The following is a 16357-nucleotide window of genomic DNA, read 5'->3' on the forward strand; positions in this document are numbered from 1 at the left end:
CACCATATGACCCCTAAGGACACTGTATGATGTACTAAGAGGTCATATTGTGTGCTTAGGGGTCATAGGACACCATATGACCCCTTAGCACTCCATACGACCTCTAACGACACCATATGGTGTCCTAAGGGATCATATGGTGTCCTAAGGGGTCATATAACACTATATGACCCCTTAGGATACCATACAACACATAATGACACCATATGGTCTCCTACGGGGTCATATGGTGTCCTAAGGGGTCATAGGACACTATATGACCCCTTAGGAGACCATATGACCCATAACAAGATAATATGATGTCTTAGAGGGTCATAGAACACCATATGACCCCTTAGAACACCATACGACCCATAACGACACCATGTGGTGTCCTAAGGGGTCATAAGACATACTATGACCCCTTAGGACATAATATGACCCCTAACGACGTTATATAATGTCCTAAGGGGTCATACAAAACCATATGACCCCATAGAACACCATATGACCCCTTAGAACACCATATGACCCCTTAGAACACCGTGCAGCCCTTTACGACACCATATGGTGTCCTAAGGCGTTATATGGTATCCTAAGGGGTCATATAAAACCATGTGACCCCTTAGAACACCATATGACCCCTTAGAACACAAGAAGACCCATAACGACATGATATGGTATCCTAAGGGGTCATATGGTGTCATGAGACACCATATGACCCCTTAGGACACAATATGACCCCTAACGATATCTAAGGCGTCATATGGTGTCCTGAGAGGTTATATGATGTCCTAGGAATCTTTAGGACACTATATGACCCCTTAACACACCATACAATCCCAAACGACACCATATGGTGTCCTAAGGTGTCGTAGGACACTATATGACCCCTAACAACACCTAAGGGGTCATACTATATCCTAAGGGGTCATAGGACATCATATGACCCCTAACGACACAAAATTATGCCTAACAATACCCAAGGGGTCATATGGTGTTATAAAGGATCATAGGACACCATATGACCCCTTAGCACACCATACGACCCTTAATGACACCATATGGTGTCCTAAGGGGTCATAGAATACCATATGACCCCTTAGGAAACCATATGATGCATAATGAAACTATATGGTGTCCTAAGGGGTCATAGGACACCATATGACCCCTTAGGAGACCATACGACCCATAACAACATAAAAATGGTGTCCTAAGGGGTCATAGAACACCATATGACCCCTTAGAACACCATATGACCCATAACAACACCATGTGGTGTCCTAAGGGGTCATAAGACACAATATGACCCCTTAGGACATAATATGACCCCTAACGATGTCATATAGTGCCCTAAGGGGTCATAGGACACCGTATGACCCCTTAGGACACAATACGACCCCTTAGGACATAAAATAAACCCTAATGACACCTAAGGGGTCATAGGACACCATACGACACATGAAAACACCAAATGGTATCCTAAGGGGTCATATGGTGTCCTAAGGTGTCATAGGACACCATACGACCCATTGCACCATATAGTCTCCCAAGCATATGGTGTCCTAAGGGGTCATACAACACCATATGACCCATTAGGACACAATAAGACCTCTGATGATGCCTAATGGGTCATATGGTATCCTGAAGGTTCATAGGACACCATATGACCTCTTAGGACACCGTACGACTCCTTGTGACATCATATGGTGTCCCAAGGTATCGTATGGTATCTTAAGGGGTCATATAATGTCCTAAGGGGTCATATGGTGTCCTAAGGGGTTATAGAACACCACATGACCCCTTAGGACACCATAAGATCCATAACGACACCATATGATGTCCTAAGCGGTCATATGGTGTCCTAAAGGGTCATGGGACACCATATGACCTCCTAGGACATAGTATGAGCCCTAACAAAACCTAATGGATCATATGGTGTCTAAGGGGTCATACGATGTCTTTTGACCCCTTAGGACACAATATGACCCCTTAGCACACCATACAACCCCCAACGACACCATATGACCTGTTCGGACACAATATGACCCCTAAAAATACCTAAGGGGTCATATGGTGTCCTAAGGGGTCATAGGATACCATATGACCCCACAACACTCCATAAACTCCTAATGACACCATATGGTGTCCTAAAGGCTCATAGACACCATATGACCCCTTAGAACACCATAAGACTTATAACAACATCATATGGTGTCCTAAGGTGTCATATGTTGTCCTAAAGGTTAATGAGACACCATATGACCCTTTAGGACACCATATTCTCTCTCACATTATTTCTTTTCGTCAATTACCCTCGATCACCTCTCTCCTCCTTTGGGTTTATAGATACTTCCCTCTCCCCCTCTACCCACCCCCTAATTACTCTCTATGTCTCTCTTCACCTCTGTCCCCGTCTCTCTTCTCTCTTTGTTCTCCCCCTCTCCTCCTACCCCCTAATAATCTCAAACTCTCCCTCTCATTCTCTCTTCACCCCAATCACCCCCTCCCTCTCTCTCTTCGCCTTCCACCTAATTACCTATAGCTCTCTCTCTCACACTCTCTCTTCCCCCCAATTAATCTCTCCTTCTCACATCTCTCCCCCTCTCCTTTTTTGATACTTCCCTACGCCTCTCCTTGTCCCCTCTGAATTTTGTTGCTAGAGATGAGAAGGAAATGCAGAGAGACTAGTCTAGATCTTAGGGAAGAGAGAGTGACATAGAGGAGGAAATTATGAAGAGGTAGAAATATAAGAACCTTTTAGAGTCTGAGAGATTTAATGAGGTATTCATTGATAGTTAGAGATATAGGTGTAGAGAGAGATGTATACATATGGACAAAAGAGAGGGAGGAAGAAACAAATAGGTGGAGAAATGAACAAACATAGATAACATGGTTTATCAAAATTTATCAAACTCAATAAAATTCATAAATTTTCTATTATTAATTAATTACTTATTTAGTGTATTTTGAGATGATTGTTACAAAAATTCATGCAATAGGGAAATCATATGAAAAAGTGATGAGTTTTTTATGTTTTAAAAATCAAGGATGAATTTAAATGAATTATAAGTATTTTTTAAAACAAATAATTGAAAATATACCTATTCCATATCATAGAGCTCCTAATTACCTTTCCAACACCTGTAAAAAATCAAAATTTTGATATAAAACGCAAAAGTTATGCCCAATTTATTAAAATATTTTTTTTTATTTTTTCAAAAATCGGATATCCAATTTTAAAACATAAATTTTTCCCTCCACATTTTGGTTCGGGTTTGCTTTGGGATTTGTCTTGGAAGTGACAAGCCTAGAAAGTCAATTGAAAAAAACGTATTTTTTAGTATTCCTTGATTTTCCAGACTTTACACTGGTGGCTAATGACTTTTTTTTAGCCAAAATTGATAAAATGAAAAGGGTTTTTTAAGGACATTCTTAGCTTTCCAACAATATAAGGCTTGTCTTATTTCGGCTTTAATAAATAATTATTATTTATTTTCTAATTGAATTCTGACAAAAGTCTTGATTGATAGACTGATTGAAAAATACTCATAACTTTCAAACCGCATAACATTTTTTGAATCTGAAACATATGTCACATCCTATGCTTCATCTAATATAGGGAAAAAATTTTAAAAATTGAATTTCATAAGGTTTTGACCAAGTAAAGGTGGTCAGACGTAGGAGTTTCTGAATTTCTGAAAAGTTGTAGTAAAAAAATCATAAATAATTATTTACTTTATAAAAAATTATAAAAAAATATGTGTCACATCCGGACATGAGTCTTATACTTATATTATAAATCTTATAAAAAAAATTATGATTTGATTGTGATTAGGGTGGTCAGACATACACTTACTTCTTATCTTTTTCCTGAAATTTTTGTACCACTACATTGAAATTTGAAATTTTCATCAAATAGGATTTTTTTTTTCAAAAAACAACTAGTAGCTTAGAAACTAATTCAATTTTCTATAGATTCTCTTCTTACATATTTTAAAAATAATGTTCATAACTTATTCAATTTTTCATGTCAAGTTGCATAACTCTGATTTTTTGAAATTTCATTCCCACTTAAGGGCCTGTTTTGGCACACCATGATCCTGCACATACCCAAGAGTTCTTGGCAAATATGATGGATTTACCTTTTAATGAATCTTTAGGTCTTCATGTTAATAAACCAAACAAAGAAATGAAATCAAAGTATGAATCTCCCTTGAAAGAACTAAATTTCAATGAATTTCATAACGATGGGATTCTAGAGGATCTTGCAAAATATATAGCCATCCATACAAGTATGCAAACAATAGATAAAATTAAAGATGAGGTAGCCATGGATGATAGTGACTAAGAGAAAGAAAAATGGAGTTTAGAGAATACATTAAAGGGAGCACCCAATTTGACTTTTTCCAAACTCTATCCATCTCCCAAACTCCCAAAATTAAATCTACTACATACAAAACTCCTAACAAAAGAGGTCGGAAGTCTTCAATAGTAAAGATAAAAGAAGAAGTTGTGGCTAGCATCCAAACTACCTTGGACAAAGTTATTCTCACATCTCAAAGGAAATCTCTCAGTTTGAGAAAAGCTTGTTTCTCTTCTCATTAAATATGAAAGTTCTATCATGGAATCTTAGGGGCATTAATGCCTATAACAAGAGAAACCTTATCGAGAATCAAATTGATGCATGTGGGGCAGATTTAATATTTATTTTGGAAACTAAACTATTTGTTGATATGAACCTATCAGTTTTCAATATGTGGACAAGATGGACATACTTATTTTCACCAATGCAGGGTGCTTTCAATGGGCTCACAATTTTGTGGAACCCTAACTAGATAAGAATAGAATATTTTATCAATTAAAAAACTAGATTTTAGCTAAGGTTCTACATTTCAACTTTACATTATGGATCTTCAACATTTATGACCCTAGATCAATAGTTGACAAGCAACATCTATGGAGGATCTATCAGATCATGTCCTATTTAAATTAGAGGAAGATAAGATAACATTAGCAGGGATTTTTAATGTTTTAAATTCATTAGAAGACAAGAAAGGAGGTATAATCTCGCCACAAAAATCAATGTTAGACTTTACCTCTTTCATCAATGACAACGCTTTGGTAGACCTAGCCCCTTCAAATGGTAATATACTTGGACCAATCACACAAAGAACTTCCTCCAAATAGAAAAAAGGCTCGACAAATTGTTTCTAACATCAAATTGGTTTCTTGACAGTATGGATTTAGCCTTAGAAATTCTTCCATTCCCATGATTGTACCACTATGCTATAATCCTCTCCCTCATGGATAGGGATAGTAAACAATAGAATAGCCCTTCATTCAAATTTGAGGCTATTTGGTTTAGAAATGATCAATTTATCCTTCTTCTTCAATCATGGTTGGTATCAAAACCTTTCATTCAGGGCTCCAAAATATTCCAATTTTACAATAAACTCCATCTTTTGCCAAAAAAAAAAAGAATTTGGAATACCCAAGTTTTTAAAAACATTTTTAAAGAAAAGGAAATAGTACATAAAGCTTTGGAAGAAGTAAACCAATAGATTATTTCCAATGGGTTGGGTATAGCAACTTTTGAACAACATAATTCACTACAAAAGGAATGGGCAAAATTACTCTCTATGGAAGAAATATATTGGAGACAAAAATACAAGGAGCTATAGCTCAAAAATGGTGATAAAATTACCAAATTATTCCATTGCATCTACAAAGATTGAACAACAAAGAAAATCTATTTTTCTATAAAAGGATGCAAAATTTGGTCAAGTTATCACAAATGCACAAGGAATAGAATTTGAGTCAATCAAATTCTTCTCAAAGCTATTGAACAAGCAAAATAGCACCCAACATTCCTCCTCAAATTCACAAGGGCAAAGCATTCTAGACTGCATCCCAAATCTGATTTCACAAGAAGATAATATCTCTCTAATGAAGCTATTTACCATGGAGGAAATGAAAAATGTTGTGTTTTTTCTTCGTCCACATAAAGCCCTAGGACCTAACAGTTTCACTACACTATTTTTTTTAAGATATATTGGGATTTCATCTCTTTGGATCTTCTTCAAGCATTAGAGGAATTTAGAAAATTAGGTACTATCCTCAAGCAATTCAAAGTAACACATATTGTAATCATTCATAAGATGAAAAGCCCAAACTCCTATGATTTTAGGCAAATTTCTTTATGAATATATCTTAAGCTTTAGCCCCTCATTCCCAAAATCATCTCAAATGAACAAGGGGGATTTTTTCCAAATAGAGAAACAACAAAATGTGCGTTGGTGGCTCACGAAGCCTACCACTCTATTCAATCAAATAAAAATTAGAACCAACAATAGGAACAACACTTGCATTACAACAAACATCTAGATCATTCAAGAATGCCTTTTCCTTGTCTATTCACATTTGGTACAATCATATTAAATTCATCCATTCAAGGAGGTTAACCTAGAATAACTTGGTCCTTGGACTATGATCATAGCTTCTATACAATACTTTAAATAGTACTATTGCTTTAAAATCATTAAAAGCTAGTTGAAATCGTATAAAACTAGGTAGTAAAAGTGCTTGGTGTGCTAGATTAAATCCATGAAATATGGAATTGATCTAAAACCATAGAATCGATTCACATTGTGTTATAGGCTTTCCAATACTTCCAAATAATTTGTACATTAAGAGTACCCATTTTCTATTCCTATTAACTAAACATTAAATTTTATTCATCATTTGTTTTCAAATAATAATATCATTCTTTCCCATTTTTTCTAAATTTATATTTTTTGATAAATAAATATCTTATATTATTTTATACAATAATTAATATTACTCATATCCCCCAAAAAGGGTTTGTTGAACAAATCACACTCTCAAGCAAATACAAGAAATAACCTTAATCAATAAATCTGAAAAGATAATAGACAAAGGATAAAACCCCCATGTGGAAAGAGTTAAACCACTAATGGGAGGTTGACCACAATCATACGACTTTTCCCAAACATCATGTTAGAGTAAAAGGTATTAGTTTACTTAATTAATTAGATTATATTGATTTAATAACTAAGTCACATTTTCTCTATTTCACTTAAGCTAAATTTAGGAAGCTAAATTTAGGAATATTAATAATTAATATTTATTATTAATTATTAATTGCTTTTAGGGTTTTCCCTTTTTAAGTTTGATCTCCTTTTATAAGGATTGATCCCTTTTGTAATTTATTATCTGATTATCATTATTGCATTCTTTTGCTCTAGGTTTTCTAAGCAATCTTTGTGTTTTGTGAATCTTCCATTGCTGTGATAGGTTATTTGCATACAGGTGTTCACTGGGTTTTGTGAGGTTGTATTCTACAACTTTTACATGGTATCAGAGCTTCAAACCTAAGGCTTTCCTATTTGTTTGATTGGGAGATTCTACCTATAGCAGGTCTTCTGTGCAATTTGGGTTGATTTGGACCTCACCATTGAAGCTGACACGTGTAAAATAGTCAAGATTGACCTTTTGTTTATCTATTTTTGATTCACGGGGCCAAATCTGTGAGGGTTTGAATGATGCAAGAGTATCGATCTGGTTCTTACCGGTTGGGCAGTTTTCAGTGGCATTGCTTGAGAGCTTGGCATTTCTTCATGTTTGAGTGTTTAGCATTGTGGTTTTGGGTTTATTCCCTTGTGTTTGTGGTCTTTATCATGTTCGAGTTTCATAGCATTTGGCTTTGTTTCCGGTAAGATGTGGATTCTGATATTGTCCCGATTGATGTGTTCTTACTGGTTAGCTTGGATGTATGTTGAGCGAAGATGATTTCGGGTTGCGGTTGATCTTTGTGACTTGCAGATCATTGGAGGTGTTGCTTTGGGTCCTGGTTGGTATTCCCAGAAGTTGGTGCATCATTTTATGATTTAGAGCACGTAAACATGAACTGATTGGTCTTTGGGGTGGCTTGATTGAGTTGTAATTATTTGCAGATGGTATAAATGGAAGCTTGTGATTCATTTGAAGACAACAAAGAATTTAGAAGATTGAAGACTTTGTTTTGAGATCGTGCAAAGATGTAGAACTGATGAGATTCTGATCCGATAGGACTGAGGCTGAAAGGCTTAGGTCCAAGTTAGGATAGAATCAGTAGACCGTTATCGGAAGCCGATTTGATATGAGGACGATCTACGGATCTTGTAATTCTATTGTAAGCATTGTTTGTATCATGGACTACGATCTAGCATGTGGCATGTATAATTCTCCAGATTGTAATAAGATTCATTCAAATTTGTTTACCGGTTATGTGTTATGTCTTGTTATTGGTTGTTCTTTTTACTGTTTCTGGCATCTTGTTACCGGTTACTGGTATGCTTTGCATGGTTTATGTGTTTAGCTGCAAGGTTGTGTTGTCCTTCATTGGATCTCCCCGCCTTGACTGTGTCATTGAAGATTCAGCTTTTTTTGTGATCCTGGGGGCACCTATTTTTCAGAGCAATTTGGGCGCAAAAGGACCTCACGGTTGGCTTCTAGAGGTCGATTCCACGAATTTTGATATATAATTCAACTACTTTGGGCATCGTTGACCTCTAAGGCAAAAACATTTCCCTGTAAGGCCATACCACCTGTGCACCCACTTTGAGAAAAAAATTGGGTATTTTTTTATTTTTTTGGTTTTTCGTTTTTCCAAAAACAAACGAGGTAAAAAAAAAAAAAATTAAAACAAAAAAACAAAAAAAAAAGGGGGAAGGCGTGACCTTGCAGGTCCATACAGTTTGCAGGCCCTCACCACCTCCCTTTCCAGCAGCCTTTCCCGGCACCGACGATCCTTTCCCGATATCGGCGGCCCCCGTTTGGCCGACAGCCCTTTTCCGGCACCGACGACCTTTCCAAAACCGACGGATTTTTCCGACACCCGCGGTTTTTTCGGCCTCAACCACCATTTTCTGGTGCTATCGCCAATTTTTGACACTCATTCAGTAGCTGCCAATGTTTTGCAACAAGGAGGCATATTTTTTCAGGCAATTTTTTTTCCAGTGGATTCTTTTCTAGGAATTGTTTTTTTTTCTCGATCAGGAGGTATTTTTTTCAGGCGACAAGGAACATTTTTAGAAAATATTTTGCTGACATCAGTGGTACGGATAGCTTGCATGGCCCCTTGTGACCCTCTTTGTGTCCTAAAAGAGGGGTTTTTTTTCTTTTGGCCATAACTTGGGCATACGATATCATTTTTTGGCAAACAAGATATCGTTGAAAAGCTAGTTTTGTCTACTTTCTAGATTTGTGGGTTTCATCACCTATTTTTGCTATTGATACATTCTACAACTATTTGAAATCAGAGGTGTTATTTTTCAGTCCTAAGCTCATAAATTTTTGCCTATTTCTCTGTTTTTTGCCATTTCATCGGTGTTGGGATGGTGTTTCAGAGCTCTTCACAGCCATCCATGCACTTTTTCCAAATTTTACTTCAAGTGTATTTTATTCAGTTTTTTGTGTTTTCACACTTTGGTAAATTACTTGGACATATGACATCGTGGAAACTTCTTGTTTGCGTGGGATGGCTCATTTTTTGTTGTTCTTCATGTATTTCCAGTCTTATGTCTTTTTTTGACATTCTAATCTTTTATTGTAAGCACTTGTGATTTTATAATTGCACTGAGATAATGTGCCTCTGTATTGCACATGTATTATGGGATCTTACATATCAGTTTTGTGCCTTATTGTACTCGACCTATGATATAAAGTGTCATGGAGGTTTGATAATTGCCTTTGTTTGCCTTCATACCTTTCTCATGTGTGTTTGCCTTGGTTTGCACACCCTTTGTATTTGCTTGTACTTTCATGTCTGTACAGTCAGATGTTCTTGGTTCTTCTTCATGCACTACATTATGTCTTTCAGATTCAATGTACCTGTCATACCTCTCCCTTGTCAACATTATGGGGGTTTTCCAGTGTTGGTGCTAATGCTTCCTTGGTTTCGTATTGGAGTGAGCTATGTATTTAGTATTTGTTCCTATGTACTAGCCAAATGCAGCGACTGGTTACCCATGCATTTTGATGAGATGGAATACTTACCATATGGGCACTCTTGCATTCCTATTTTCTGGAGGTGACCTTCCATTTTTCATTTGATCAGTTCTTCAGACTGTTGGTACTTGTACCATCTGTATCTTCGGGTTCCAGATGTTTTTCCTCTGTTTGCCATCTGATTCGGATTCGAGTAGTGTCATTGAGGGCGCTCATGTAGATTCATGTCTTCTTAATCCTAACCATCTTTTGTTTCAGAGAAGGTTCTTATTTCAGCATCCTAGTAGTCATTCTACGATAGAGTTTGCAGCTTCTTCATGCTTCAGTGATTCTTCATGCTCGTCTTTTGTTCCTATCTTTCGAAACATTCTTGTTTGGAGGCTTCTTAGTCCTTCACTTGAGCTTTCATCTCTTCTTGGAGAGGAGTTTTGTTCCCACTGGGTTTTCTCCTTTTTCTCCACTTTACATAGATTTCATTATACTTGGGTACCTCATCAGGCCTTGTTGTCGGGACCCATTTTTAGCTTTCTATCATCTAGTTCATAGTTTTTTTTAGCTTCTCCCTAACTTCATCTTAAGGGGGGGTGTTAGAGTAAAAGTTATTAGTTTACTTAATTAATTAAATCATATTAATTCAATAATTAAGTCATATTTTCTCTATTTCACTTAAGCTAAACTTAGGAATATTAATAATTAATATTCATTATTAATTATTAATTGCTTTTAGGGTTTTCCCTTTTTTTAATTTTTTATCTGATTATCATTATTGCATTCTTTTGTTCTAGGTTTTCAAAGCAATCTTTGTGTTTTGTGAATCTTCCATTGTTGTGACAGGTTATTTGCATACAGGTATTCACTAGGTTCTGTGATGTTGTATTCTACAACTTTTACACATCATTTAGGTCTAGATTATTAATTAACAAACTCCTAGCCAGTATCCTCTTCATTTTCTTCTTTCACAAGTGGTTGAGTATTTCGATTAGAAAAATTGTTAAAACAAGATGTATTTTTTAGAATCTATCCATGTCTAAAGACCTTATAATTACAATGCTCATAAGAGGCTAAACACAATACAGACTATTAAAACCAATAATGAACCATTTGATCATCGTTTTAAAGACCACTAAGAAACTTGTGATTTAAATTAACATTTGTTTCCACGTCTTTGTAAATTGAGTTCAACTATTTAAATTAATCTTAAATTATTACTATCATTAGTCGATGGGCTATTATATGGGGGGAAACCCGACATCGTGGAAGTGTCTCGCGGTAGAAACTCATGCCAAAATGTTGTCTCATGTTGGAAAGGTTGTTACTCCTCCACCATGTATTCTCAAGAAAACACTTTTACTTGGGAAAAAACTAGTTTTTCATCCATCAATGGATCTCTGATATGTCTCCTACACAAAAATATTGTACTATTTTATGGCCTTCAATCCATCTACTTCCAAGTATCATTTTAGTTCTACTCTACTGTGAATTTAGAGGATGCTTATAAATCTCAACCAAAACATGAACACATGGCTCTAGAGTGCACCCTCCAGAATTTCTAGTGGAATCAGATGCACGTTCCATATATGATTGTCTCAACTGATATATTTTTTTTGCCAGTTTTTTCATCACTGATGTTTTCTCAATTATTCCACATAAATGATAGATTCAAATTATTTTGAGAAACCTGAATTGCCAAGCTAAAATTTTACGTTCAAAGAGACAACTGGGTCTTCCTGTAGCATTATTTGATAGGAGGAGCAATGACAATAATATTAATGCTACTCTTTCTATCAGTGGGTTCACGATATTTGACCAAGTATAGAATACTTATGAAAGAGGCATGGTTGTTGTGAGAGTGGTAGCATTTGCCGATAAGTCTAGTAAACCTTTACCCATATGAAAAAGGGAATTTGTGGCGGAAACGAGGTTTTGGCTATGAAACTCCACACAAGAGATGTGACCAAAGAAATTTTTTGTTGAGTTAGGGCTTATTAAAAATTTCTGGCAACTTTGCTCATTTTCTCATCAACATCACTGATAACAGGGCACAATTAGTGCAAATAAATCACTTGCGATGGTCTAAATGAGTTTTATTTTTTGAAATATGTTTGTGGTTACATCTAGGTATCTTTTTAGTTCCACTCTTGCATCAATCTCCTTACTATTTGAACCTCAGACAACTAACCACTTTTTTATTTAATCTAGAACAAAAGTTGCAAGCTTGCAACGTTTTTGGGATCCAACTAAAAATGTAGTGTTCGAAATACTTAGCCTATATTCATATATGATCTATAGGCACCAAAAACAATGTCCACACAACCACCATAGGTCTAGCTAGTATCGTAATAATAAGGTTTAGGGTGTCCTTGAGATAGCCAACACACCTGCATGAAGATCAGCCATGGACACCTATTGATCAAAGCTTGCAATGTTAGGATGTGTTCAAGAATGCTTCATTAATTCAAATATTTTGAGAGATTAATTGCAAAATCTATTTTTTGCAATCATTTTATTTCATTCCTTGACATGATATCTCTTTGAGGCATCCCATCAAACAATTCAAGTGCATTGTCTATGATTCCACATTTTGCATGCATGTCTACCACAGGATTTCCAACTATAATATGTGACAAAAATATTCCTACCATTATGCTTTGGTGAATGTCCATATTCTATTCCAAAGCTCCCATTTTGGCATAGATAGTAAGGACATAGGGAAAAAAACTAGCTTTATACCTACCAATTGCCTTTGTTTGGAATTTTCTAAAGCATTTTCAAAACATCAATTTCCTACAAATCTTGTGGTCATTGCATTCAATGAGACAACATCTCTTTGAGTTTTTATGTCAAACGGTTCACATGCCTTGTTTGTGCTTCTACATTTTGCATACATATCTACCAAAGCATTGATCCACTGATAATACTTGACAAAAATCCACCTTCATCATGATCTGATGGATGTCTATACCCTATTCCAAAGCTCTCATTTTATCACAGGTAGGGAGGGTGCTAACAAAGGTTGTTGAATCTGGCTTTACTCCTGCCAATTGCATTTGTTTGAAAGTTTCTAAAGATTTTTTGAAAAATCCTTCTTTTGCATATCCTGCAATCATTGCAAGGCATGAGACCTCATTTTTTTACAAGAATATTGTCATGCTTTGGCTACAATTTGATGGATCTCCATACACTATTTTCAAAGCTTCCATTTTGACACAGGCAAGGACGACGTTAGCAAAGGTTGTAGAATTTGGCTTTACATCCGCCAATTGTATTTTCTTTTCTTAATCTTATGATAACTATAGTGTTTGTGCTAGTTTTTCTTTCCATTACACTTTTTTCAAGTTTACAACCATAGTATCTATTTTTGGACATTATTCATTATGGTGGTAGTATTGTGCAAATCCTACCATAGTAAGTCATTCTCTTATGTATCATTTTTTAATAATAATTGTTCTTGAGATAGTTGATGGATTCCTTCCACCCATATGATCAAATAACATTAAATTGTGTTTTTTGTAGATTGAATTGTGACGCCTTTCCAATATTAAGTAGTCACTTAAAGATAATAGTGAAGGATTCATGCAACAAATAGATGTACTTTTAGCTCAATAAAATGCAAGGGTGAATTGATTTGTGAAACTGGATATTCCATTTGCATGCTAGACTAATGTTCCACATTTAATTATATGATTTGTATCACGCTTACATGGATGAGCTTATTTTCCATCCAAATTTGGGTAAAGCCTTCTTGAATGTGCATATGGAATCGACTAGCTTGTCTTCAAGATTTAATATGTGTGGGAAACATATTTAGTATTTGTTGGAGGCAATGTTTGTTCGTTGTCTTGTTTAATGTATTAAGACAAATTATTTGACACCTTTGTTAATAAATTTTTTTATTTCAATATAAGAAATGCAAAAATGCAAGGAGTTCAAGGATTAGTTGTCCTGAGTTGTTCTTTTACTTGATTTGTTGACTTTAATTAAAGCTCAAAAGATTTTCCAATCACATGTTTTGATTTTAATTTCCGAAGCTATTATTGTTGATTCCATACCTACTTATAGTGAGTTGCCAATAGAATCGTCATTGAACAAGCATGTATGAATATGTGAATCTGTTATTAAACTTTATAGAAAGCATTTTTTTCTTAGGAATTTTGTTTGCATAACCATTGCACCTCGTTTTAACAGAAGTGCTAGGATAGTTGATCCTAACACATTAGGGAAAGTTTATCTTTCTTTACAAGACACCATGAACCGCAATCCCTTTTTAAAATATTGAATATCGATGAGTCGCACAGACACGTTTAATGAGTCAACACGAAGGATATTTTCTCTGTTCTTCTTATCCTTCCTTCCTTGGCATTTTCAAAGTTTCGACACGTCACGCTTAGAGAAATATCTCCCCCGATGAAAAGTGAAGGGCCCACATGAATCATGCCAATTCGGCCGCCATTGTCGTTTAAACAACAAACGGTTTTCATGTTTCTGTGGGCTCTGTGTGTCTAAAAATATGACCCAACTCGTTGGCCTGGATAACATTTTGGGGCTTAACTTTGGTGTATAAAATCCTGTCAGGAGCACTCAAACAACAAGTGATATACAACTACTTGATCGAGTTGGAAAAAATGGCTGAAGTTGTGGATAATCGTAAGCAGAGAAAAATCATGGTGGCGGTAGACGAGAGCGAGGAAAGCATGTATGCGCTCTCTTGGGCTCTCGATTTCCTCTGTGTTGGTAACGTTCAGACAAAAGACACCCTTATTCTTCTCCATGCTCAACCCCTTCCCAGGGTTTACACTGCTACAGATGCCACAGGTCCTACTTCCCTAATTTTATACCCTGTTTCGCTATCTTCATCAATCAATTTCCGTCTCTGCTTATTCAATTGTTCTGAACATTTTGTTAAATTCTGTTGTTTTCAGGATACCTATTCACATCTGATATTATGCAGTCCATGGTGAGCTACCAGAAAAGCATCACTGAAAGCGTATTAGAGAAGGCCAAACGCATTTGTACTGGAAAAAATGTAGGCTATATTGGTGCCAATTTTTAAAGTTTAGTGGTAGCAAACAGATCTGATTTTCAATGTGAATTTTTAACTTTTTTAGGGGTTTTTCAGGTGTGTGTGGAAACTAGAGTGGGTGTCGGGGATGCGAGGGATGTTACATGTGAGGAAGTAGACAAGGTTGAACCAGACTTGTTGGTGCTTGGAAGCCATGGCTATGGTGCTATAAAGAGGTCTGAGATTATTATAAATTTAAGTATTTTCTTGACTGTTTTGGCTTTCAATGTATGGTGATTTGATAGGTGTGTTGCATGTTTTGCAGGGCGTTTTTGGGGAGTGTAAGCGATTACTGTGCACACAACGCAAAGTGCCCAGTTCTAATTGTGAAGTCTCCCAAGAAATGAGAAAGAGAGTTTTTAATACCAAGGCTATGCAGTATTAGGGTTGGACCCTACTGTCACTTTTTAAATCAAATTTGTGTTTTGTTTTCTATAGGAAATTGGGATTTTACTTTAAACAGTCTCTCTTATCAGGGCTGTTTATTCTTTTGTAAATTTGTATTGTTTGATATATGTAAAGTTCATGGATTTTTCCTAATTTGATTCAACTTAAAACTTTTAATTTAAGAAATTTATGAGAGACACCAACGTTCATTGGAAAACATTTTGAAAACTAAAAAACATTGTTGAAATACAATTTTAGTGAAGAACAAAACAAACACATTGCGATCTTGCAATAAAATGTTTAAGCAAAACATTTTAAACATTTTAAAAGTGATCAAATCGGGTTAAACGAATTGAATAATGCAAACTGGATTTATTTCTATTTTTGGGGGATTTAATGTGTGGACGCGCAATTATAAGGGAGTTACTCCTACCCTTACTAATTACCCGAGAATTAGTGGAAACATTACGAACTGAATTTGGGGCAAGTTTTATATGATATTTGGGAAAATATGAAAAGATATTTTAATCAATATTCGAGAGTAAAAAAAATTGTGTACTTGTTTGTTCACCCGACTTCTTCTTAATTATTAAGGTTAAAGTAACCAAAAAAATTTGATAACTAAAAGTTCATTAATAAATTTTACATGCATCAATAGCCGCTTATCGGACAACCCTTTGAAAGACTGTGTCGGATAACCCTTTGAAATTGTATACGATTGTATCAGACAACCCTTTGAATTGTTGCTCTTCCCCTAGACAATATATATTATGATATTGTTTTTAAATATAGTTTATTTAGATTGAAATTATTGCTTTTAAGAATTGTTATAATTTAATTTAATTTTTTAAATTGATAGTAGGAGAATTTTGATTTTAGGTATATTATAAGGGGACTTAAATATATTGGTCTCAATATTAT

At 35.5% G+C, this 16357-nt stretch overlaps 1 protein-coding gene across 1 annotated transcript; it reads left to right on the forward strand.

The window, feature by feature from the left end:
• The first annotated feature begins 14481 nt into the window (after window positions 1–14481).
• On the forward strand, window positions 14482–15589 carry LOC131073698 (universal stress protein A-like protein). Its single transcript, XM_058010199.2, has 4 exons — window positions 14482–14802; window positions 14910–15013; window positions 15107–15225; window positions 15315–15589. Exons 1-4 carry the CDS (start codon window positions 14613–14615, stop codon window positions 15394–15396), a joined length of 495 nt encoding a protein of 164 aa, XP_057866182.1. The 5' UTR covers window positions 14482–14612; the 3' UTR covers window positions 15397–15589.
• The last annotated feature ends 768 nt before the right edge of the window (window positions 15590–16357 follow it).

This window comes from Cryptomeria japonica, chromosome 2, assembly GCF_030272615.1.
Source record: "Cryptomeria japonica chromosome 2, Sugi_1.0, whole genome shotgun sequence".
Lineage (NCBI taxonomy): Eukaryota > Viridiplantae > Streptophyta > Pinopsida > Cupressales > Cupressaceae > Cryptomeria > Cryptomeria japonica.